The 24,582-nt window shown below is 45.2% G+C and overlaps 1 protein-coding gene across 3 annotated transcripts in view; it reads right to left on the bottom strand.

Moving 5' to 3' along the window:
* The window catches only part of ankmy1 (ankyrin repeat and MYND domain containing 1), a 140,376-nt gene that overhangs the window by 98,611 nt on the left and 17,183 nt on the right, over positions 1 to 24,582 (bottom strand). For all 3 annotated transcript variants that reach the window (XM_068041357.1, XM_068041358.1, XM_068041359.1), the window contains exons 5-7: positions 19,431 to 19,592; positions 9,520 to 10,013; positions 8,607 to 8,778 (exon numbers count right to left, since the gene is read on the bottom strand). In XM_068041357.1, the coding sequence (XP_067897458.1) occupies positions 8,607 to 8,778; positions 9,520 to 10,013; positions 19,431 to 19,592 (828 nt within the window). The remainder of the gene's footprint in view (positions 1 to 8,606; positions 8,779 to 9,519; positions 10,014 to 19,430; positions 19,593 to 24,582) is intronic.

Here is a 24,582-nt window from a genome sequence, read left to right as displayed (position 1 = left end):
AGCAATCCATAGTCCCACTCCCTCCTCGATCCCTGTAGCCCTGCAAATTTATTTCCTTCAAGTGTCCATCCAATTTCCTTTTGAAATCATTGATTGTCTCCACTTCCACCACCCTTGTGGGCAGCGAGTTCCAGGTCATTACCACTCACTGTGTAAAAAAGTTCTTCCTAATATTCTCCTGCATCTCTTACTCAAAACCTTCAATCTGTTTCCCCTAGTCCTTGTACCATCAGTTAATGGGAACAGTTGTTCTTTGTCTAACTTATCCAAGCCTGTCATAATCTTGTACACTTCTATAAAATCTCCCCTCAATCTCCTTTGCTCCAAGGAGAACAACCCCAGCTTCTCCAACCTAACCTTGTAACTAAAATCCCCCATCCCTGGAACCATTCTGATAAATCTCCTCTGCACCCTCTCACATCCTTCCTAAAGTGTGGTGACCAGAACTCTAGAACTGGACACAGTACTCTGGTTGGAGCCTAACCAGAGCTTTATAAAGGTTCAGCAGTAACTTCTCCCTTTTTGTACTCCATGCCTCTATTTATGAAGCTCAAGATGCCACATGCTTTGCTAACCACTCTCTCAATATGTCCTCTGCCACCTTCAAAGATCTATGCACATGCACCCCCAGGTCCCTCTGTCCCTGCTCACTCTTTAGAACTCTGCCGTTAAGTCTATATTACCTGTCTCCATTCCTTCTGCCAAATTGCATCACCTCACATATGTCAGTATTAAATTCCATCTGCCACCTCTCTGCCCATTCTGCTAGCCTATCTATGTCCTGTTTCAGGCGGTTCCTATCATCCTCACTTTTTGCCGCACCTCCGCGTTTGGTATCATCAGAAAATTTTGGGATTCTACTTTGTATTCCAAGATCCAAGTCATTTATATATAGCAAAAAAGCAGTGGTTCCAGCACTGACCCTTGGGGAATACCACTGTTTACCATCCTCCAGTCTGACAAATGACCATTTAGCATGACTCGCTGTTTTCTGTCCTGAAGCCAATTTTTTTTCCAATTGGACACTGACCCTCCTATTCCATGAACCTCAGTTTTGTTAACCAGCCTTTTATGTGGTACTTTATCAAACACTTTCTTAAAATCCATATAGACAACATCCACTACATTCCCTTCATCAACCTTCTCTGTTACTTTATCAAACAATTCAATTCAATACCTACCAATTGACCTGCATTTCATAAGGAGAGGGTTAGACTGTGATGCCATAGTCAACGTAAAATAAATTTGGCCTATTTTATTCTCAGCTGAGGATAACGGTTCCCACATGTGCAGACTATGCTGGCAATACCAGCCTCCTCTTAGACTCTCTCTCGACATAGGGTCAATGGATTTAATACAGAACTTTCACTAATACAGTGAATGCTGCCTCCATAGATGTCTCTCTTCCTTCCTTTCATTCTCCAATAAAAGAAAGAAAAATAGAATGAAAAAAGAGCGACAAAGAGTAGATAACTGCCATTTGATCTTTCCACGGTTGCTGGACACAGATTGGCATTTACAAAATGTTTACGTTTCTGGCATAAGGTGAAGGTTCAGATATAGAACTGATGACTGAAGGAAGAGAGACAGAGAGAGGGAGATGGAAGGAAGAAGGGAAAGAAAGGCAGACAGAAAGAGTACCATATGTGGAGCATCTATGGATTAAGTGTGTAAAGAATGACCAGCCTCATCATCCTTTAAAATGAGCAACATGGAAATATTTTATTAAAGGGCAAGGCTGGAATAGGGGCCCGTTTCCAGGTCGACAGTTTGCTTATCATCCCATTTTCACGCGTCTTGAGTTCTGCCCAATACAGCAACTTCAAATTTGGGGTAAAGGCTTGACACTTCTTAAAAGTGTTTTCCATTAATGAAGGAGGTGATATTCACACATAGCTACAACTCACTTGCCTTGGTCCTCCCTGCCTGCCGAAACCAAGTACACCAAGCACAGGTCACATTATGTGGTCCAGTCACATAACAGCAGCTGGAATTTACATAGTGTCTTTAATGTAGAATAAACATCCCAAGGCACTTCATAGCAGAATTAACAAGCAAAATTTGACATTGAGCCACATAAGGAGACAATAGGACAGGTGGCCAAAAGCTAGGTCAATGAGGTAGATTTTAAGAAGCATCTTAAAGGAAGAAATGGAGGTAGAGAGATGGAGAGGTTTAGGGAGGGAATTCCAGAGCTGAGGGGTTAGACGGATGAGGCCATGAATGCCAATAGTGGGCTGAAGGAAATCGGTGGTGCACAAGAGGCCAGAATTGGAGGAACACAAAGGTGTTCGGGGATTGTAGTGCTGGAGGTGGTTGTAGAGATAGGAGGAGCGAGACCATGGAGGGGTTTGAACATGTGATGAGAATATTAAATTCAAGACACATTCCCTGCAGTACAATCTCACAGGAGCACAGTTATACAATGTAACGTGAGTCATGTGGCACAGCTCCACTGCAGATGTGAGTTGCATAGTATAGTCTCAGTACAGGCATGGTTCAGTGTGACTGAGGGACGAGTTAACATTGTTTAATCCCATGTTGAATCACATTGTGGGACAAGTCGTGTGGGATAATCAGACCTGTTCAGTGTTGAGGAATACACATCACCTCCTTGTGTGAAATGTGATTAACTTTATATGGTGTAGAAAGATAAGCAGTGAGCCCATTACTTCTATTTCGTTTTTTCCTTTCTATTGGCCACTCTTGGGCCCTTCTGTCTTGCCTCCTTCCTTTTCCTGTACCCAGTGAAATTGCCTTTCATAGCTCTTCTCTCAAGTACTTTGGGTCCACAATTTCCAGAATCCATTCCAGGCTTGAATCTTCCTTGAATGAGCCCAGGGCTACAATCCATTCCTCTGTTAACATTTTCCAAATAGCCCATTGAGACACCTCCATAGGTGCAGCAACCAAAACTGCCCACCCTCCTCTTACAGTGGCTAACCTGCCCTCAATCGCCGCCCTCACCGTGACTAACCTCCCCTCAAAAGTCCTCCTCCTCACCATGACTAACTTCCCCTCCATCCTCCTGCTAATAGTGACTAGCCTCCCCTCAATCCACTTCCTCCTCCTCAGTGACTAATCTCCCCTTAATCCTCCTCCTCCCACAGTGGGTATCCTCCCCACCTCCTGAAACCCTCTCGCCTACACCCCCAACAACAAGTCTCACAGCCTCTGGCTCCTCCCATAGGGTGTAATCTCACTGCTCTGCTGGCACCACCACCCCCAGCCCCACTCCCCCCCACACACTGCCCTCTTGGATTCTGCCAGTGAATCAACAATCATCAACCTTCTCTGCCTTTCCTCTGGATATCAGTAACTTGCTGTTATGACCAGATGAGAAAGGGGTCTAGGGGTCCCTCTCAGACTTCACCTGGTTTTATCGTAACAGGGTTTAATTTTAAACACACCATGTTTATAGCTCCCCGTTGGTGAATACTTGTTCACCACTTTCCAATTATAAGGCAAAGAAAGCAGTTCAAACAGGTTTTCTTAGGTTTAAAGAAAGGTTGAAATTTTTAAAACTTGAACTTAAACTCTAATTTGGTTAAGGCCTACGGATGCATGAAACGCCCATGCTAGCATGCATACACGATACACACATGCAGATAGAGACAGAACAGAGCAGAAGAAATAAAGTGGAAAAGTTTGAGGCAATCTCTGAAGAGGATTTTTGTTACGGGTCTTTGAGCTAACTGTAGAGTCCTTGACTATAGGTAGATCTTGCTTTTCATTTGGGCCCAGTATTCTTCTTAAAGCTTGTTTGCTGTTGGAGACTTTTCTCCCTTGGGGTTCATGTGTCTTCAGTGGATTTGTAGTTTCGTGAGAAAGAGATGGGAGCAGATAGGAGAGGCTAAGAGAGGCCCCGTAACAAAAATCCTCTTCAGAGATTGCCTCAAACTTTTCCACTTTATTTCTTCTGCTCTATTCTGTCTCTATCTGCATGGTAAGGGGTTACTTTTTCCTTCAGACACAAAACCCTGATAACCTTCAGGAATCCTATTAAATTTTCCTGCAGCCACAAGCTTCCTGAGTTTCACTCTTACTGCAGTTAAAGCCGCAGCTAGTTCTGCCGTGCTTTCCATCAGTGTACCTACTTCATTGAGTGGGTGTGTCCTGATTAACCCTACAGGTTTTCCTATTAGTTTCCAGCAGTCAACTTTTAAATGCCCTGCTTTATTACAATGGAAGCACACAGGTCTCCGGGTCTCACTCTTCCTGCTCACAGCACCTTCCTTTTAGGCCAGAGGAAGGCAACCTGTGTCTCCTGCTTTTCTTTCTCTCCCAGAACTGCTTGGGCTCCTATCACCTTCCCACCCTTTGTCTTTCTCGGATTTGTGGGGGCGATTAGGAAAGGTTCTCCCCTGGGAAGCTGATTTATAAATTAAAGCAAACTCATTGACCAGAACGGCCGCTTGCTGGGGTCTTTGAACCTGCTGCTCCTCTACATGGGTCTTTATGGAGAGTGGGAGAGAGTGTTTAAATTCCTCTAACAGAATTACTTCTTTGAGATTCTCATAGCTGAGCTGTACTTTAGGAGCCCTCAGCCACTGGTCAAAAGCCAGCTGGTTACTTCTCTCAAACTCCAGATAAGTTTGATTAGCTTGCTTCTTGAACATTCTAAACTTTTGGTGATTGGCTTTGGGTACTAATTCATATGCCCCAAGGATAGCACTTTTTGTCGGTTCATAATTTGATGAACTCTCATTTGGCAACAGGGAATAAACCTCATGGGCTTTTCCGGTTAGCTTGCTTTGTAATAAAAGAGGCCAGGTCTCAGGTGGCCATTTTAGCCGCCTTGCCAGTTTCTCAAAGGACACAAAATACTTCTACATCCTCCTCGTTGAATTTTGGAATTAGTTCTGCTAGTTTTAACAACTCTGTACCTAGCCCTGAATTACGCTCCTCCATATTGACCATGTTTTCATTGGAGTTAGTCTGTCGCCCCCTAGTTAAGCTGCTTCAGCTCTCTCTCTTCACTGTCCTTCCAGAATATTCTTTCTCTCTCTTCCCTCAAATTCAGGTTTCCTCTGTTCCAACTGTATCTTTGCTAGCAACACCCTGTTGGAGTCTACTTCTAACCCTGTTTCTGCTTCTTCAGATTCAAGGAAAAAATGGTTGGCCACTAGCCTTAGGAGTTCAGACTTCCTAGCCTTGCCATGTACAATGATCCCTCACTGTTCAGCCATTTTCCTCCATAGATAGTGCTTTTAACTTATCCCAAGTTACTTCACCCTGGCTTGGAGAGCTACTAGCTTCAGTTGCAGACATGTTAGTATTCAAGCACACACAACCACAAGAAAACCTGTCTTGAAATCTTACTCTTTTTTGATTGGGAACAATTTGGCTTCCCACTTCCAATTTCTCTTTTTTGTCTGTGGGTCAATTCCAGACACTAGCACCCAAATTCCTGATATGACCTGGTGAGAAAGGGGTCCAGGCGTCTCTCTCAGCCTTTACCTGGTCTTACCATAACCGGATTTAATTTTAAACACACCGTGTTTTTAGCTCCCCTTTGGTGAATCCTTATTCACTGCTCTCCAATTATAAGGCAAAGAAGCCAGCAAAAACAGGTTTTCTTAGGTTTAAAGAAGAAAGGTTGAAATTTATTAAACTTAAACTTTAATTCGGTTAACACCCACGGATACACGATGTGCCCACACTAGCATGCATACGCGATACACACATACTGAAAGAGACAGAACAGAGCAGAAGAAACAAAGTGGAAAAGTCTGAGGCAATCTCCTAAGATGGTTTTTGTTACAGATCTTCGAGCTTACTGTAGAGTCCTTGATTCTAGGTAGACCTTGCTTTTTGTTGGGGCCCAGTATTCTTCTTAAAGCTTGTTTGCTGTTGGAGACTTTTCTCTCTCGGGGTTCATGTGTCTTCAGTGGATTTGGAGTTCTGTGAGAAAGAGATGGGAGCAGACAGGAGAGGCTATGTTGAGCCAGGCAGGCGAGTTCTTTTCAGTACAGGAGCAAACAGACTCTCTGAGTTCAAACTGTTTGTACCATTCAGAAGACCCCAGGTTGCCAAGCAGGTTAGTCATGTGACCAACTGGTCTGACCACATCTTTGCCCTGTGGATTGTCTCAATATAGCAGGGCCTGGAATGTGCTTCCCTGCCTTCAATATCTGGTGCTCAAAGTCCATTGTGGGTTATATGGATAAGGGGAGTAACCTCTCGTCCCTGTTGGTATGTCAATGTCTTCCAGCCAAGTGTCTGACAGTCCTTGTAACAGGCCTTTTCTACTTCCCAGCAACAATTTGAAATTTAATGTCCATCTGGTGAAATTAATATGTCTCATTCTTGGTAGCTGGGGGCCCAGCATGACATTCGCAGACAAGGCACCTGCCATCAGCAGCTTTATTGTGACTGACTGCATTGACATGCTGACTCACTGGTGGCAAATCACATCCTGTCCTGAAGCCTCATCCCTGGCTGTGCTTTCTATTATCTGTGTTGTCTAAATCACCATGGTGATGGTGTGGCCTTTATCATTAAGTCACACCGTTTTTTCTCCCTACTTCTTCTAGCACCTTCTCCTCCTCAACCACCTCACCTTGTTCCACCCTTCGCACCTCTGCTTTAAATCTTTCTGGCCTACCGCTCCCAAAACCCATCTCCGAAATATCCTCCCTCCTTTCCTCCCTCAGCGTCTGCACTGAATGACTCCTCATCCTCAGCAAATTCAATCTTCATCTTAACTCCCCTTGACTCCGCTATCTTACCATTTAAGAGCCCTTTGCACCCCTTAATCTCTCCTTCCATATAAGTGCTAATACCCACCCTTGTCATCTCCTGTGACCTCTCTACTCCCATGGTCCCAATCACTAACAAAGTCATCTCTAATCAAGTTCCTTTATCCCTCACCACACACATCTCCCTATCCCATTCTAATCCACTTCCCCTGCATTTACTTTTGGAAAAACGCTCCCCTTCTAGTCACTTGCAACTATTTACAAACTTCCAACTGCCTAACTTTGGCCTTCCATTCATTTCAATCCTTCTGCAACCATGGATTTACTCAACCATTCCCTCACTTTCACCTTTGTTTCCTTTTCCCCAGCAAAACCTTTGTTGTCTCTCAACCCAGTCATTCCTCCTGGTGGCATAAGAAAACATAAGAAATATGTCCCTTTGAGCCTGCTCTGCCATTCATTAGGGTCATGGTTGATCTTCAATGTCAACTCTACTTTTCCTTCCAATCCCCAAATCTGTTGATTCCCTTAGAGTTCAAAAGACTATCAATCTAAGCCTTGAATATACTCAGCTACTGAGCAACCACAGCCCTCTGAGGTAGAGAATTCCAAAGATTCACAATCGTCTGAATGAAGCACATTTAGTGAATAACTGGCTTTGCCATTCATTACCACATCTAGTGCTATTTTGCCTAACTCTCCTCCGTCAAAACTGCTCATTACTCCAGGATCAACCTGGGGAACTAAAAAAAGACCATAGTCTCACCACTTCCCTGTTTTGGTTCACTGTTGCCTCTGAGTCAGAGGTTGTAGGTTCAAGTCCCCATTCCAAAAACTTGAGCACAAAATCTGGGCTGCTGCACTGTCAGAGATGCCATCTTTCAGATGAAACTTTAAACCAAGGCTCCGTCTGCCCTCTCAGCTGGATGTAAAAGATCCTCGGGTACAATTAGAAAAAGAGCAGAAAAATATTCCCCAGTGTCAAGGCCAATAGTTATCCTTCAACTAACATCACTAAAAAAATTACCTGGCCATTATAACATGCCTATTTTAGGGGCCTTACTGTGTGCAAGGTTTCCTTCATTACAACAGTGACTACAATTCAAAGGTATATTGTTCCCTCCACGACACCCTGGTCCCCTCTTCAATCATCTGCAAAACCCCCTCCATCCTATGGCATCTTATCATGCAAGAACAGGAGATGCAACACCTGTCCTTTAACCTCCGCCCTTCTCACCATCCAGGTTCCCAAACACTCCTTCCCGATGAAATGGTGATTTATGTGTACTTCTTTCAATATATAATACTGTATTTACAATATACACTGGGGAGACCAAATGCAGATTGGGTGATCGCTTTGCAGAATACCTCTGGTTCACTCTGCAAGCATGACCCTGAGTTGCTAGCCGCCTGTCATTATAATTCTCCACCCCACTCCCACTCTGACCTCTGTCATTGGCCTCCTACTCTGCACCTCATCTATTGATTAGGTACTTTACAGTCTTCCGGCCTCATTGGTAATGATTCTGCTATTGCTAGTTACACCTCTTCTTTACTTGTCCCATTACCATTCCCTTTTGCCTTGTACGCCATTCCTTTTCCCATTTAGAACCTATCAAGTTATCCAAGCTTTTTCTTTTGTCAATCATCTTAATAATTCCTTCTTTCGTTTAGCATTGTTTTTTAAAATTACATCTATGTGAATCATTTTGGGAACATTTTGCTATGTTAAATGCACTGTATAAATGCAAGTTGTTGCTGAGCTTCAAGACAGCACAACAACTCGGAGCCCTGAGCTCAAGTCACCTGTACTTTGTTAACACATCACATCATCCAAACATGTCAGTGGTGGCTATTCCCTTCATCGTGTTTCTGGCACTGCTTTAGCACAGCTTGGTGCATTACCTGTGACTCAAGTCGCATGTTTGGGTCTGCTTTGTTCTCCAGTAAGGACTTGACTGTGCTGAGGTCCCCTGCCAACATGCTGAGAAAGAGTGGTGGCATCGGATTTATGGAATTATTGGGGTCCGCTCCTCTGCGGAGAAGCAGTTTAATGATCCCTCTTCTCCTCCGGTGTCTGGGAATGGCACACATATGAAAAAATAAAATTGTACCCTCATTTAGTACATGATAACATGATAAGTCAAAGATGAACAATTTTTATACATGAGCATCGGAACAAAAGGTCAAAATAAACAGGACCACACTGTCGTCATGGGGCAATGAAGAGTTAATAAGAGGCCAGTGCAATTAGTAATGGGATAGGGGAAAGCATGAGGATAACTGGACAGACTGCAGTGCATCTAGTAACGGGACAAGGGAGAGTGTGAGTCTGACCAGACAAAGCTTACACAGGAAGGCTGCACATTTGATCCCTGTGTTGAGTTAACAGATCCAGGCTTGGATGTTAACCATAATAGTGCTACAGTTGGCCTCAGTACCCTTGAGTTTGTGGGCCAAGAAAATAAGCAGCCTTGGGTTTGCACTGCAGATGGTGGTCAGATGAGGGCAGTTGGGGTGCAGCTGACGCCATTCCCCATGGCCGCGACTCACTTAATAGGCACACAAATTAAGTACTCAAGGGCAGCCACTATGAATTTGTACCTCTGACTGAGTTGAATTTGTACCTCCACCAGAAAATGAAAAAATGGAGGGTGGGGGACGGAAATTGATGGAAAATATATTTGGTGGTCATTGGTTTACATTGATTCAGGTCAAGCAGGTTAGCTGATACTGTGTTTCGGGTTGTGTTTAGGTGGGATGCCTTTATTACAAGGCCCCTGTTAATACAGATGAGTGAGACAATTGTTGCACGTACTCTGATTTCATTGCTGCTATTCTCCATATTTTTTCGTCATGCTTGACATCAGGCACCAAATATTTCCCAGTCTTAAAATGTTGGTTCTTACTTAAGACATTAGCTGCACGCTGCAAGTGTTGTTCAGAGACATTGAAATTATAGTGATGGACGCTTCGCAAAGATTCAAAGTTAGCAGTTGAGGGAGGGCCTGCTGATGGCGACACTAGGCTCTCAATATCATCATCAGTCTCTGAGTTTGTGTTTTCCTCCAAAAGAGACTCTTCGAAATTCAGAATCTGCTCTTCCTCCTCCTGCTCCGTCATCACATTCACGTATTTCTCCTTACTTGTGTGATCTGTCAACAATGAAATGGACTCAAGCTGCTTAAAGCTTATGCTGCCCAACCTGATATTGCGGTCGTAAACTGAGATTCTTTTGGCTATCTTCACCTGCTTCGGCAATTCATCAACTGATTCTTTCTTCCTTGAAGCTCTACCAATAGATGGCTTAGCCTAGAGAAAGAGCAATTCAAAGTGAGCTCACCACAAGGCAGGCAACAATAAACTCTTCAGTGAGAAATCTCAGCAAAAGACCAAGGTCCATAGTGCAAGATACCGAATAAGGTTAAACTAAGACACAATTTTTTGGACCTTGGAGAAAGGATGGGGTCAATTAAGAAGTAAGGGTTGGGGTTACATTTTGTGATTTGCCATTTCCAGTTCCAAACTTTGCACAACACTGACGCGTATCACAGACGCTCATCCAATTCAAGTCTGGACAGTTTCACCCCATTATTTTAGGGAGGGTGGCTGGGTGCCATGGGGAGGGTCAAGGTTGGGTAGAATTACCACAGCATCTGAATTCCCTGTGCTCCCACTGTGAGAAGCTGTGCACTGGAGTATTAATTTGGGTAGATTGATCCTTTGATGTGTGCAAGATAGCCAAAGAGAAAGACATTGTATGTAACGACACACTTCAAAAGCTGGTACTCAATGCTTATTGTAATGATTGAGGCTCTTTCCAGGTGGTTTTTAGTTGTGCTCAATACCAAGTAGTGCTGCCATAAGCATAAGCTTACCTAACTAAAACCAAAGGTTGTAAAATTCGATGAGGCTGAAAAACGAGTGCGGGGATTGTGATGCACAACTTAGCCACACTGTTCCTTCCAATGCAACTTGCTGCCTGCTCATTTAAATAATGGTCGCATACAGCCAGCCCTGTCAGGCCTGAGTAGGGGGGGGGGGGGCACAAAATCGTGAGAGGCTAGCACAATTTAAAGCTAGCCTACATTTTTTTGTGCATTGTGGCTGCAGCAGGTGCTGGAACCGGCTGCAGAACCAAGTGTGAGCAAGAAGAACTCTGAACAATGGGACAACATGGCAGAGATTTTCCGATTGTGCACTGGAGGCCCTGGTCATGGAGAGGTGTCATCTATATGCAGGGGGCCAGGAGACCCTCAAAACAAACTGTCAGAAGGCAGTGGGACCAGATTGCTGTGCCTGTCAATGCCAGCAGTGGAGCCCTGAGGACTAGATCCACAAGAAGGTCAGTGACCTCATACAAATGGTCAAGATCAGTGACTGCATCTTTAAATGCCATATCCCACCAACTACCCCACTAGCCTCACACACTGCTAAATTCACTACACTCCCATCACTCAACTCTCAACAATCTGTATCAATCAGGACTCATATCTGATATTTATGGCTTCTCTTCACCCAAATACACTTAGCATTGCTGCCTCATACCACATCACACAGCTTGCACACACAGCCAGCTATTCAATCATGACAGCCAAATCACCCAAATGCATTGCACCACACTCACTGACACACTTCCTTCTCTCTTGCAGGGAAGGTGTCGCACAAACAGGGCAACAGCAAATAACCGGCAGGGAATGGGCTACATATCCTTAACCCATTGGAGGAGATGGTGCTTGGCATCATTGGAATCGCCATGACTGAGGTCATGGTCAGCAGTGGGGATCATCGAAGATGTCAGTGTCCTCACACTTAATCCTTCTTCTCACATCCCAGTTCCCCCTCACTCCACAATGTCTTCTGATTTACAAGATGCAGATGGTGTGAACATGTATCTCTTGCTTTCCCATCCTTCACCACAACTCTACCCTTGTGCCTTTCTCCTTTCAGATACCCAAGAACTGCTGCCTGGCCAGGCAGGGGTGGAAAGAGGAGGAGGAAGAGCAGTAAGACAGTGATGATGAAGAAACACCATCACTCACTCTCAGACTGGCAGCCACGAGCTACGATATTCGATTCACTCCATGTGATATCAAGAAACGACTGAAGGCACTGGATACTGCAAAAGCTATTGGCCCTGTCAACATTTCAGCAATAGTACTGAAGACCTGTGCTCCAGAACTTGCCGCGCCCCTAGCCAAGCTGTTCCAGTACAGCTACAACACTGGCATCTACCCGGAAATGTGGAAAATTGCCCAGGTATGTCCTGTACACAAAAAGCAGGACAAATCCAACCCGGCCAACTACCGCCCCATTAGCCTACTCTCAATCATCAGTAAAGTGATGGAAGGTGTCATCAACAGTGCCATCAAGCGGAACCTGCTTAGCAACAACCTGCTCAGTGATGCTCAGTTTGGGTTCCGCCAGGGCCACTCAGCTCCTGACCTCATTACAGCCTTGGTTTAAACATGGACAAAAGAGCTGAACTCAAGAGGTGAGGTGAGAATGACTGCCCTTGACATCAAGGCAGCATTTGACCGAGTATGGCATTAAGGAGCCCAAGCAAAACTGAGGTCAATAGGAATCAGGGGGAAAACCCTCCGCTGGCTGGAGTCATACCTAGCACAAAGGAAGATGGTTGTGGTTGTTGGAGGTCAATCATCTGAGCTCCAGGACATCACTGCAGGAGTACCTCAGGGTAGTGTCCTAGGCCCAACCATCTTCAGCTGCTTCATCAATGACCTTCCTTCAATCATAAGGTCAGAAGTGGGGATGTTCGCTGATGATTGCACAATGTTCAGCACCATTCGCAACTCCTCAGATACTGAAGCAATCTGTGTAGAAATGCAGCAAGACCTGGACAATATCCAGGCTTGGGCTGATAAGTGGCAAGTAACATTCGCGCCACACAAGTGCCAGGCAATGACCATCTCCAACAAAAGAGAATCTAACCATCTCCCCTTGACATTCAACAGCATTACCATCGCTGAATCCCCCACTATCAACATCCTAGGGGCTACCATTGACCGAAAACTGAACTGGAGTAGCCATATAAATACCGTGGCTACAAGAGCAGGTCAGAGGCTAGGAATCCTGAGGCGAGTAACTCACCTCCTGACTCCCCAAAGCCTGTCCACTATCTACAAGGCACAAGTCAGGAGTGTGATGGAATACTCTCCACTTGCCTGGATGGGTGCAGCTCCAACAACACTCAAGAAGCTCGACACCATCCAGGACAAAGCGGCCCGCTTGATTGGCACCCCATCTGCAAACATTTACTCCCTCCACCACCGACGCACAGTGGCAGCAGTGTGTACCATCTACAAGATGCACTGCAGCAATGCACCAAGGCTCCTTCGACAGCACCTTCCAAACCCGCGACCTCTACCAACTAGAAGGACAAGGGCAGCAAATGCATGGGAACACCACCACCTGCAAGTTCCCCTCCAAGTCACACACCACCCTGACTTGGAACTATATCGCCATTCCTTCACTGTCGCTGGGTCAAAATCCTGGAACTCCCTTACTAACAGCACTGTGGGTGTACCTACCTCACATGGACTGCAGCGGTTCAAGAAGGCAGCTCACCACCACCTTCTCAAGGGCAATTAGGGATGGGCAATAAATGCTGGCCTGGCCAGCGATGCCCACATCCCGTGAATGAATAAAAAAAAAAGTAACATTTGCACCATGCAAGTGTCAGGGAATGACCATCTCAAACAAGAGAGAATCTAGCCCTTTCCCCTTCACATTCAATGGCATCACATTCGCTGAATCTCCCACTCTCAACATCCTGGGGGTTACCATTGACCAGAAATTGAACTGGAGTATCCATATAAATACCATGGCTACAAGAACAGGCCAGAGGCTAGGAATTCTGTGGTGAATAACTCACCTCCTGTCTCCCCAAAGCCTGTCCACCATCTACAAGGCACAAGTGTGATGGAATACTCTCCACTTGCCTGGATGAGTGCAACTCCAACAATACTCAAGAAGCTCGACACCATCCAGAACAAATCAACCCGCTTGATTGGCATCCCATTCCTAAACATTCACTCCCTCCACGACCGACACACAGTGACAGCAGTGTATACTACCTACAAAATGTACTGCAGCAACTCACCAATGCTCCTTAGACAGCACCAAACCCATGAACTCTACCACCTAGAAAGACAAGGACAGCAGATGCACGGGAACACCACCACCAGCAGGTTCCCCTCCAAATCACACACCGTCCTGACTTGGAACTATGTCGCCGTTCCTTCACTGTCGTTGGGTTAAAATCCTGGAACTCCCTTCCTAACAGCACTGTGGATGTATTTACCTCACATGGACTGCAGCGGTTTAAGAAGGTGGATCACCACCGCCTTTTCAAGGGGAATTAGGGATGGGCAGCACAGTGGTGCAGTGGTTAGCACCGCAGCCTCACAGCTCCAGCGACCCGGGTTCAATTCTGGGGACTGCCTGTGCGGAGTTTGCAAGTTTTTCCTGTGACTGCGTGGGTTTCCTCCGGGTGCTCCGGTTTCCTCCCACAGCCAAAGACTTGCAGGTTGATAGGTAAATTGGCCATTATAAATTGCTCCTAGTATAGGCAGGTGGTAGGGGAATTGTGGGGATGTGGTAGGAATATGGGATTGATGTAGGATTAGTATAAATGGGTGGTTGATGGTCAGCACAGACTCGGTGGGCTGAAGGGCCTGTTTCAGTGCTGTATCTCTAAATAAAAAAATAAATAAAAATAAATGCTGGCATAGCCTGCGAGTGCCCTCATCCCATGAATGAATAGAGAAAAATATTGACACTGTGCATACTTTATGGGATAGCTTAGAAGCGGGCTCTGCATGTGTGGCTTGTGCCACGACAGGGAAAAAGGAAAGCACAGGTGCCAGCTCGCCAAATGGTGAGGCCGCACATGAGCTGTGCTGCAGAGGACTCAGATGAGGACTTTGATGGGATGGGCTACACAAAATGGCTGATACTTATGCACACAGAAATGCTTGGTGAATTGGCAGGTCTGCCAGATAGCCTGCAACCACAGTCAAGGAGCATGAAGGAGCTGAGCACCAACTTGGAATAGGCTTTGTGCAGAGCATGGATCCCATTCCTTTCACTGTGAAAGTGGTGGGCAGCTCCATTAGCACACTAGCAGAGCCAACCATGATGCAGCGCCTGATGGCCGATCTCTAAGCTTCCATTGTAGCACAAGCAGTGGAAGCTTAGACTGAGTTCATGTAAGCTCAGCTTGCTGCCATGCAAAATCAAACTGCTGCCATCATAGCTGTGGACACCAGTGTGCAAAAGGGTTTGCAGGGTCACACAGAAGTTCCACATCTGTCCTACAACACATTGCTAGGATTGCTGAGGTGCCGTCCCTGAGGCGTGGCAGTGGCTGGAGAATGAACCCTTTCTCAGGATGATCGCATTCATCCTCCCACTGCTGCCACTTCACCAGTGCCCTTGCTGTTGCCTGCCAGCCAGCCAGCCCAGACTACTGCCGCCCATGCTGAGATGGTGCAGTCTGAAGCTGGGCCTTCTAGAGCCCGAGCTACTTGAGGTCATCCTGCAAGGCCATCTGCAGTCTCCCCCACTGAAAGTCAGCAGCCTTCCACCAGCCATGATGCAGCCACTGGTGCAGAACTGTGTAGGAACACTAAGACAGGCAAAGGCACACTGAAGCCAGGTACTAAGGAAATGAACAAGGGTGATTACTTGACTTTTCATGTAATATTGGATGGTTTGATTGATAAAGTTGGTTTGAAATGTTTGTTTTCTGGTGGCTTTTATTTCAGCATTTTTTTTAATTCAATCATGTGATGTGAGCATCGCTGGCCAGGCCAGCATGTATTGCCCATCCCTAATTACACTTGAGAAGGTGGTGGTGAGCTGCCTTCTTGAATAGCTGCAGTCCATGTGGAGTAGGTACACCAACAGTGCTATTAGGAAGGGAGTTCCAGGATTTTAACCCAGTGACAATGAAGGAATGGTGATAGCGTTCAGGATGGTGTGTGACTTGGAGGGGAACTAGAAGGTGGTGGTGTTTCCATGCATCTGCTGCCCTTGTCCTTTTATGTGGTAGAGGTCATGGGTTTGGAAGGTGCTGTCTAAGGAGCCTTGGTGAGTAGCTGCAGTGCCTCTTGTTGATGGTACACACTGATGTCACCGTGCGTCGGTGTTGATGGGAGTGAATGCTGAAGGTGGTGGATGGGGTTGCCAGTCAAGCGGGCTGCTTTGTCCTCGATGGTGTCGAGCTTGCTGAGTGCTGTTGGAGCTGCACCCATCCAGGCAAATGGAGAGTATTCCATCACACTCCTGACTTGTGCCTTGTAGATAATGGACAGGCTTTGGGGAGGCAGGAGGTGAGTTACTCGCTGCAGAATTCCCAGCCTCTGACCTGCTCTTGTAGCCATGGTGTTTATGGCTACTCCAGTTCAGTTTCTGGTCAATGGTAATCCCCAAGATGTTGGTAATGGGGGATTCAGTGATGGTAATGCCATTGCATGTCAAGAGATTCTCTCTGGATGGAGATGCTCATTGCCTGGCACTTGTGTGGCGTGAATGTTCCTTACCACAAATACATGAAAAGGATGGGAATAGAGAGATATGGTCCCCAGAAGTGCAGAAGGTTTTGGTTTAGGCAGGCATCAAGATCGGCGCAGGCTTGGAGGGCCGAATGGCCTGTTCCTGAGCTATACTGTTCTTTGTTGCCACTTATCAGCCCAAGCCTGGATATTGTCCAGGTCTTGCTGCATTTCTACACGGACGTGACCAAATGGATGTTGTGCTGATCAGTAACAGAGAGAAGGGACGATGTGAGACTATTGTTGAATGGGGAATTGGGGCTGTGTTCACTGGCCCGTAGTCGGATGTGCTGATCACGGACAGCCGGACGGAAGAGGGATGTATTGGTTGCTCCCTCCCTCCCTTCCTCCTCTTCAGCTATTTGCTGTATACCTGATTGCAAGGGCCATGCCCTCACGATGGTGAGGTTGTGCAACTTGTAATAGACCACAACATATTACATTATATGCACGCTGCCCATGTGTAATGGGTTGTGCATCGGAGTCATGACCCAGCTAGTCAGTGAATAGCCTTTGTTGCCCCAGTAGCCACCATCGGTTTATCATGGTGGTTTAAATGCAGCTGGTAAAATGAACTGCCACAAGATCATGCCTGCTGTCAGGTTATCAGGTATTGATCTGCGGAGTATGGTTGCACACCAGTTGGACATTGATGGAGTGGAATCCCTTCTGATTGAGGTACGTCTCAGAATTTACATGCAACATCCACTGTCAATGACATTGTGTGCCATGCAGAAGCCTGCAATCCTAGAGAAGCTGCATACCCACTCTGCCTGCTACACTCTGGCAAGAGAGAAAGAAATGTATTCCGCTATCTTTGCATTCAGAGTCTCAGTGACCACCTTTATGCAATAGTGGACGGTGATCTGGGAGATGTTACAAATATCATCTGCTCCAGCCAAAGTAGCCTGACGCATAAAAGTTCATTGCCAGTCACCTCTACAATCGCTGGCAATGCTATGCTCACCCTGATCTGAGGCTGCAATTCTGCCTGCAACAAGTGGCAGATTTCGGTGAGCACCTCATTGGGGAAGTGGAGGTGTCTAACGTACTGTTCCTCACTGAGGTTGAGATAGGAAAATTGCTCCCCGAAGACTGAGTGGAGAGCCCTTCTCCCCTCCTCCTCTTCCTTCTTCTAGCAGCTTGTCCTCCTCTGTGTCATCTCTGCTCATTTTCCCTGTCAAGCTGTAGAGCAAAGGGGATGGAAATTACAGCACCCGTGACTGGAAGCAAGTGGTCTGAGCAGAATCCTACAAGTGGGAACCAGGTTCTTCAGCATATGCCACACCATTCCCTGCAGGCTTCGACAACCATAAATAGCAGCACAAATCACCAAACATTCCTTCTAACTCAGCAGTAGCCAGTAGAAATCAATCAGCAAGTAACCCGAAAGTAGTTGATGATCCCCTTAAATAATACTGGTGGCAGTCTTTCCTGCTGCTGAATGCATGCTCAGCTGTGCAAGATTAAGAGAGGGCATTAGTTGAAGTGTTCAGGTTGAAAATGATAGCGCTGGCATCATCCCTACTTAAAACACTGACTGTTGTTATGATCTTCCCACTCTGCATACTTCCAGTGCACACTCCCTGTGCCCACGCTAACAGCCTTACCAAAATGGCATCCAGCGCAGTCAGCATCAGAATTGTGCATGTATGGCACAGATACCATTTTGGAGTTGAAACGGCACACATCACACCAAAAATACGGTGCTACACATACAAGTTTTACGACCAAAGTACTTTGGATATTTGACCACCAGGATAACAATGAACCCTTTTACCATTCACATATGCCATGAAAATATTGTAGTGTAACACCATATACCAAATTATCCTCGGAGGTGATGCAGTGTAGACTTACCAGAATAATATCGAGGCTAAAACAGTTAAATTATGAGGAGAGTTTGCACAGACAAGACTAGATTTCCTTTAGTAAAGGAAATTCATCTTGAGGTATTCAAGATGAGCAAATTAATTGATAGGCAGATAGAGAGAAATTATTTTCTCTCATGGGAGAGTCCAGAACAAGGGGGCATAACCTTAAAATTAGAGCGAGGCCATTCCAGGGTGATGTCAGAAAGCACACCTTCACTCAAAAGGTAGTGGAAATCTGGAATTCTCTCCCTCAAAAAGCGGTTGAGGTTAGGTGAATTGAAAATTTCAAAACTAAGGTTGATAGACCTTTTTAGACAAGGGCATTAAAGGTTATGGAATCAAAACTGGAAAATGGAAAGTTAAAAGATATCAGCCCTGAGCTAACTAAATGGTGGAACAGACTCAAGGGGCTGAATAGCCTCATCCTGTTCCTATTCACATGCTTTGCTCCTAATTTCTCCAACTAATGGTAACACCACCTCGATAGGCTATTGGCACAGGCTAAAACTACTCATTGCATTTATTAAGATGTACGATTAAGCAGAAGTGAAGGGAACAGCAGATTTAGATAGATCATAACACCTCAGTTAAATTTACGTCATCTGTTAAACGAACAGCCTAAGTCCCAAAATCCTCGCAGTTCTCTTCTTGTAACTTGTAACATCCATTTACTATAACGGTTTTTACAAGGGGCATGGTGCATCTTTTTTGTACCGGGAAATTAATTTTTAAAAATGAAGGCTTTTAATGCAAAAAAACCTGTTCTTCTGGTCAGAAACATCAGAAACACTGGTAGAAACAGAATCCACAGCAGTTTGTGAAAGATAAATGGATAAGTATTCCACTTTTTAAAAAGGGTATGGGGAAAGGACAAAGGAATGAGATTGAGTGGATAGCTCATTCAGAGAGCTGGCACAGCAAGGTGCGCAAATGACCTCTTTTATTGTTGTAAAATTCTATGGGGTAAAATTTACAGGGTGGGGGCAATTTCCAAACTCCTGCCATTTCTTTGAGGGAAGATCAGCGGACACTATAGGGACAGATTTTGACTGCCTAGGATTGCAAGAACCCTTGTAGGAATTACTGGCACATGACTCTATTGACAATGTTCATAGAATCATCAAATCTTATCACACAGAAGGGTTCTAATAGATGAATTCTGTAAATTAAGTTAAATAGACTCTGGTTGTCCCGAGGGAAGTGAAACTTGTCCTGTTTTTATCACTTGCCCCATCGAATAGAAAATGAATTCAGGAAAAAATTCAAATGAAACAAACCTTTTTGTTTATGAGTCTGTAGATTTCATTGTGTAGAAAGCAGCTGGAAGGATAGTAAAGTATGCAGCTGCTGTTGAGTGCTGAAACACCTTCATTATTCAGCTTGTTCACATTTGCTCCATCATCAAGCAGCAGGTTGATGATATCGCGTTTGCAAAAAATCTGTAAGAAATTGTTCAAATGAAGCCATATGAGATGGGGAAATCACATCAACATACAATCACAGAATCAGGGATTGATACAGAACAGGAGGGACCATTTGGTCCAACATGCCTGTACTGGCTCTTTAGTCGAGCTATCCAATTAATCTATTTTTCTTGTTGTTTCCCCACAGTCCTGTCATTTTTCCATTCATGTATTCCTTCCAATTCTCTTTTGAAAGTTACTATTGAATCTGCTTCCACCACCCTTTCAGGCAGTGAATTCCAAACCATAACAACTCGTTGTGTAAAACATATTTCCTCATGTCGCCTCTGGTTCTTTTGCAAATCATGTTAAATCTGTGTCCTTTGATTACTGACCCTTCTGCCACTAGAACTATTTTCTCTTTATTTACTCTGTCAAAACTATTCATGATTTTGAACATCTCTAACAAATCTCCTCTTAACCTTCTCTTTAGTCTTGCCAGGTAACTTAATTCCTCATCCCTGGCACCATTCTAATAGATCTCTTCCTCACCCATTCCAGAGTCTTGACATCCGTCCTGAAGTGTGGTTAGCAGAAAAGAACACAATACTTCAACAGAGGCCTAACCAGTCTTTTATAAAGTTTTAGCATAACTTCCTTGCTTTTGTACTCAAGGCTCTATTAATAAAGCCAAGGTTCCCATATGCTTTTTAACAGCCTTCTCAACTTATCTAATATTGCTGCTGATTCCTTCTTTACTGCTACATTGGCAACATCTGCTTCTCCAGTGCAGACAGATGCAAAGTAGTCATTTAGCACCTCAGCCATGCCCTCTGCCTCCTCAAGAAAATCCCCCTTTAGGTCCCTAATTGGCCCCACCCTTCCTTTGATTACTCTTTAGCTATTTATGTTTATAAAAGTGTTTTGGGTTCCCTTTTATGTTAATCGCTATTCTATTCTCACACTCTCTCTTTGCCCCTCTTATTCCCTTTGTTAGATCTCCTCTGTACTTTCGATATCCAGCTTGGTTCTCTATTGTATTATAAACTTCACATTTCTCGTAAGCTTCCTTCTTCTGTCTCATTTTAATCTCTATATCTTTAGTCATCCAGGGAGGTCTAGCTTTGGATGCCCTTCTTTTCCCCCTCATGAGTATGTGTCTACTTGAACCTGAATAATCTCCTCTTTGAAGGCCTCCCATTGTTTAATTACTGTTTTGTCTACCAATTTTTGATTCCAATCCACTTGAGCCAGATCCCTTCTTGACTGACTGAAGTTTGCCCACCTCCAGTTAAAGTCTTTTACTCTTGATGGTTCCTTGTGCTTTTCTATCACCAGTTTAAATCTGATGATAGTATGATCTCTGTTCCCCAAATGGTCTCCCACCGAAACATGCTCCACTTGCTGCACTTCATTCCCCAGAACTTGATCCAGCCCTGCTTCTTTCCTTATTGGGATGGATACACATTGATCAAGAATGTTCTTTTGCAAACATTTCAGGAATTCTACCCCTTCTTTACCCTTTATATTGTTACTATCCCAGTCTATATTAGGATAATTGAAGCCCCTCATTATCATTACTCTGTAGTTCTTGCATCTTCCTGTACTTTTCCTGCAAATTTGGTCCTCTATCTCCTTCCCGCTATTTGTTGGCTTTTAGAATTCACCCAGTAGTGTAATTACTCCTCTATTGTTCCTTAATTCTAATCGAATGGACTCCGTGTTTGACCCCTCAACTACATCTCCCTCTCCAGTGCTATAATAGTTTCTTTGATCAATATTGCTACTCCCTTTTTTCCTACCTAACTTTCCTGAATACCTTGCAGCCAGGAATATTAAGTTTCAATCCTCCCTTTGGTTGAGCCAGGTCTCTATTATCGCCACTATATCATCATGCCAAGTGGCGACTTATGCCTGCAGCTCACCCACCTCAATTACCACAATTATGCACATGCACTCCAAGACCATCTTAGACTGCTTTGCATTTACCCCCTATCTGATCCCTCCAATTTCTGAACTGTTTACTCCAGTGCTATTTGTTTCTCCCAGTCCTCTGTGCACCTTGTTTCTCCTCTCTAATGTTTCATCTTGGTGCCCATCCTCTTGCCAAATTAGTTTAAACCCTCCCACACAGCACCAGTTAACCTTCCTGTGAGGAGATTGATCTCAGCTCTGTTGAGGTACAACCCTTGAACAGGTCCCTCCTTCTCCAGAACTGGTTCCAACATCTCTCTAATCTTGATAGAGAGGTATGCAGAGTCACAATTTCTGAATACTGGTCTGATATTCATGCGGGAGTGTAGTGGTGGCTTCCCCATTGCAACAAACCTGGTCTCTGGGCATGGAGTTGGGAGTCAGGCTAACGACCTGACACACTGTCCCACCCAGTCCCACAGTGCGAAAGGACAGTGTCTTTTTTAAAATTCATTCACAGGATGTGGACATCGCTGGCCAGGACAGCATTTATTGCCCATCTCTAATTGCCCTTCTTGAACCGCTGCAGTCCATGTGGGGTAACTACACCAACAGTGCTGTGAGGAAGGGAGTTCCAGGATTTTGACCCAGCGACAGTGAAGGAACGGTGATATAGTTCCAAGTCAGGATGGTGTGTGGCTTGCAGGGGAAATTGCAGGTGGTGGTGTTCCCATGCATCTGCTGCCCTTGTCCTTCTAGGTGGCAGAGGTCACGGGTTTGGAAGGTACTGTCTAAGGAGCCTTGGTGCATTGCTGCAGTGCATCTTGTCGATGGTACACACTGCTGCCACTGTGCGTCGGTGGTGGAGGGAGTGAACGTTTCTGGGTAGGGTGCCAATCAAGCAGGCTGCTTTGTCTTGGATGGTGTCGAGCTTCTTGAGTGTTGTTGGAGCTGCACCTATCCAGGCAAGTGGGGAGTATTCCATCACACTCCTGACCTGTGCCTTGTAGATGGTGGACAGGCTTTGGGGAGTTAGGTGAGTTACTCGCTGCAGGATTCCTAGCCTCTGACCTGCTCTTGTAACCACTGTATTTATATGGCTACTCCAGTTCATTTTCTGGTCAATGGTAACCCCCAGGATGTTGATAGTGGGGGATTCAGTGATTGTAAAGCCATTGAATGTCAAGGGGAGATGGTTAGATTCTCTCTTGTTGTAGATGGTCATTACCTGGCACTTGTTTGGCATGAATGTTACTTGCCACTTATCAGCCCAAGCCTGGATATTGTCCAGGTCTTGTTGCATTTCTACACGGACTGCTTCAGTATCTGAGGAGTCGTGAATGGTGCTGAACATTGTGCAATCATCAGTGAACATCACCACTTCTGACCTGATGATTGAAGGAAGGTCATTGATGAAGCAGCTGAAGATAGTTGGGCCTAGGACACTACCCTGAGGAACTCCTGCAGTGATGTCCTGGGACTGAGATGATTGACCTCCAACAACCACAGCCATTTTCCTTTGTGCTAGGTACAACTGCAACTAGTGGAGAGTTTTTCCCCTGTTTCCCATTGACTCCTTTTTGCTTGGGCTCCTTGATGCCATACTCGGTCAAATGCTGCCTTGATGTCAAGGGCAGTTACTCTCACTTCAGCTCTGGTGTTCAGCTCTTTTGTCCATGTTTGAACGAAGGCTGTAATGAGGTCAGGAGCTGAGTAGTCCGGGCGGAACCCAAACTGAGCATCACTGAGCTGGTTATTGCTAAGCAAGTGCTTCTTGATAGGACTGTCAATGATCCCTTCCATCACTTTACTGATGATTGAGAATAGACTGATGTGGTGGTAATTGGCCGGGTTGGACTTTTTGTGGCCAGGACATACCCAGGCATTTTTCCACATTGCTGGGTAGATAGAAACATTGAAAATAGGAGCAGGAGTAGGCCATTTGGCCCTTCGAGCCTGCTCCGCCATTTATTATGATCATGGCTGATCATCCAACTCAGTAACCTGTTCCCGCTTTCGCCCCATACCCTTTGATCCCTTTAGACCCAAGAGCTATATCTAACTCCTTTTTGAAAACATACAATGTTTTGGCCTCAACTGCTTTCTGTAGTAGCGAATTCCACATGCTCACCACTCTCTGGGTGAAGAAATTTCTCCTCATCTCAGTCCTGAAAGGTTTACCCCGTATCCTTAGACTATGACCCCTGGTTCTGGACTCTCCCACCATCGGGAACATCCTTCCTGCATCTACCCTGTCAAGTCCTGTTAGAATTTTATAGGTTTCTATGAGATGCCCCCTCACTCTTCTGAACTCCAGCAAATATAATCCAAACCAACTCAATCTCTCCTCATACATCAGTCCCGCCATCCCAGGAATCAGTCTGGTAAACATTCACTGCACTCCCTCTATAGCAAGAACACCCTTCCTCAGATAAGGAGATCAAAACTGCACATAATATTCCAGGTGTGGCCTCACCAAGGCCCTGTATAATTGCAGCAAGACATCCCTGCTTCTATCCTCGAATCCTCTCACTATGAAGGCCAACATACCATTTGCCTTTTTTACCACCTGTTGCACCTGCATGCTTGCCTTCAGCGATTGGTGTACGAGAACATCCAGGTCTCGCTGCATATTCCCCTCTCTCAGTTTATAGCTGTTCAGATAATAATCTGCCTTCCTGTTTTTGCTACCAAAGTGGATAACCTCACATTTATCCACATTATACTGCATCTGCCATACATTAGCCCACTCACTCAACTTGTCCAAATCACCCTGAAGCCTCTCTGCATCCTCCTCACAACTCACCCTCTCACCCAGTTTTGTGTCATCTGCAAATTTGGAGATATTACATTTTGTTCGCTCACCTAAATCATGAATGTATAATGTATAGATGCCAGTCTTGTAGCTGTACTGGAACAGCTTGGCTAAGGGTGCGGGAAGATCTGCAGCACAAGTCTTCAGTACTATTGCCAGAATATTGTCAGGGCCCATATCCTTTGCAGTATCCAGTGCCTTCAGTCATTTCTTGATATCACGCGTATTGAATCGAATTGGCTGAAGACTGGTATCTGTGATGCTAGGGACGTCAGGAGGAGGCTGAGATGGATCATC

This window comes from Heterodontus francisci, chromosome 11 (assembly GCF_036365525.1).
Source record: "Heterodontus francisci isolate sHetFra1 chromosome 11, sHetFra1.hap1, whole genome shotgun sequence".
Taxonomy (NCBI): Eukaryota; Metazoa; Chordata; class Chondrichthyes; order Heterodontiformes; family Heterodontidae; genus Heterodontus; species Heterodontus francisci.
The sequence above is the reverse complement of the archived record's forward strand: the minus strand, read 5'-3'. Positions and strand labels throughout refer to the sequence as shown.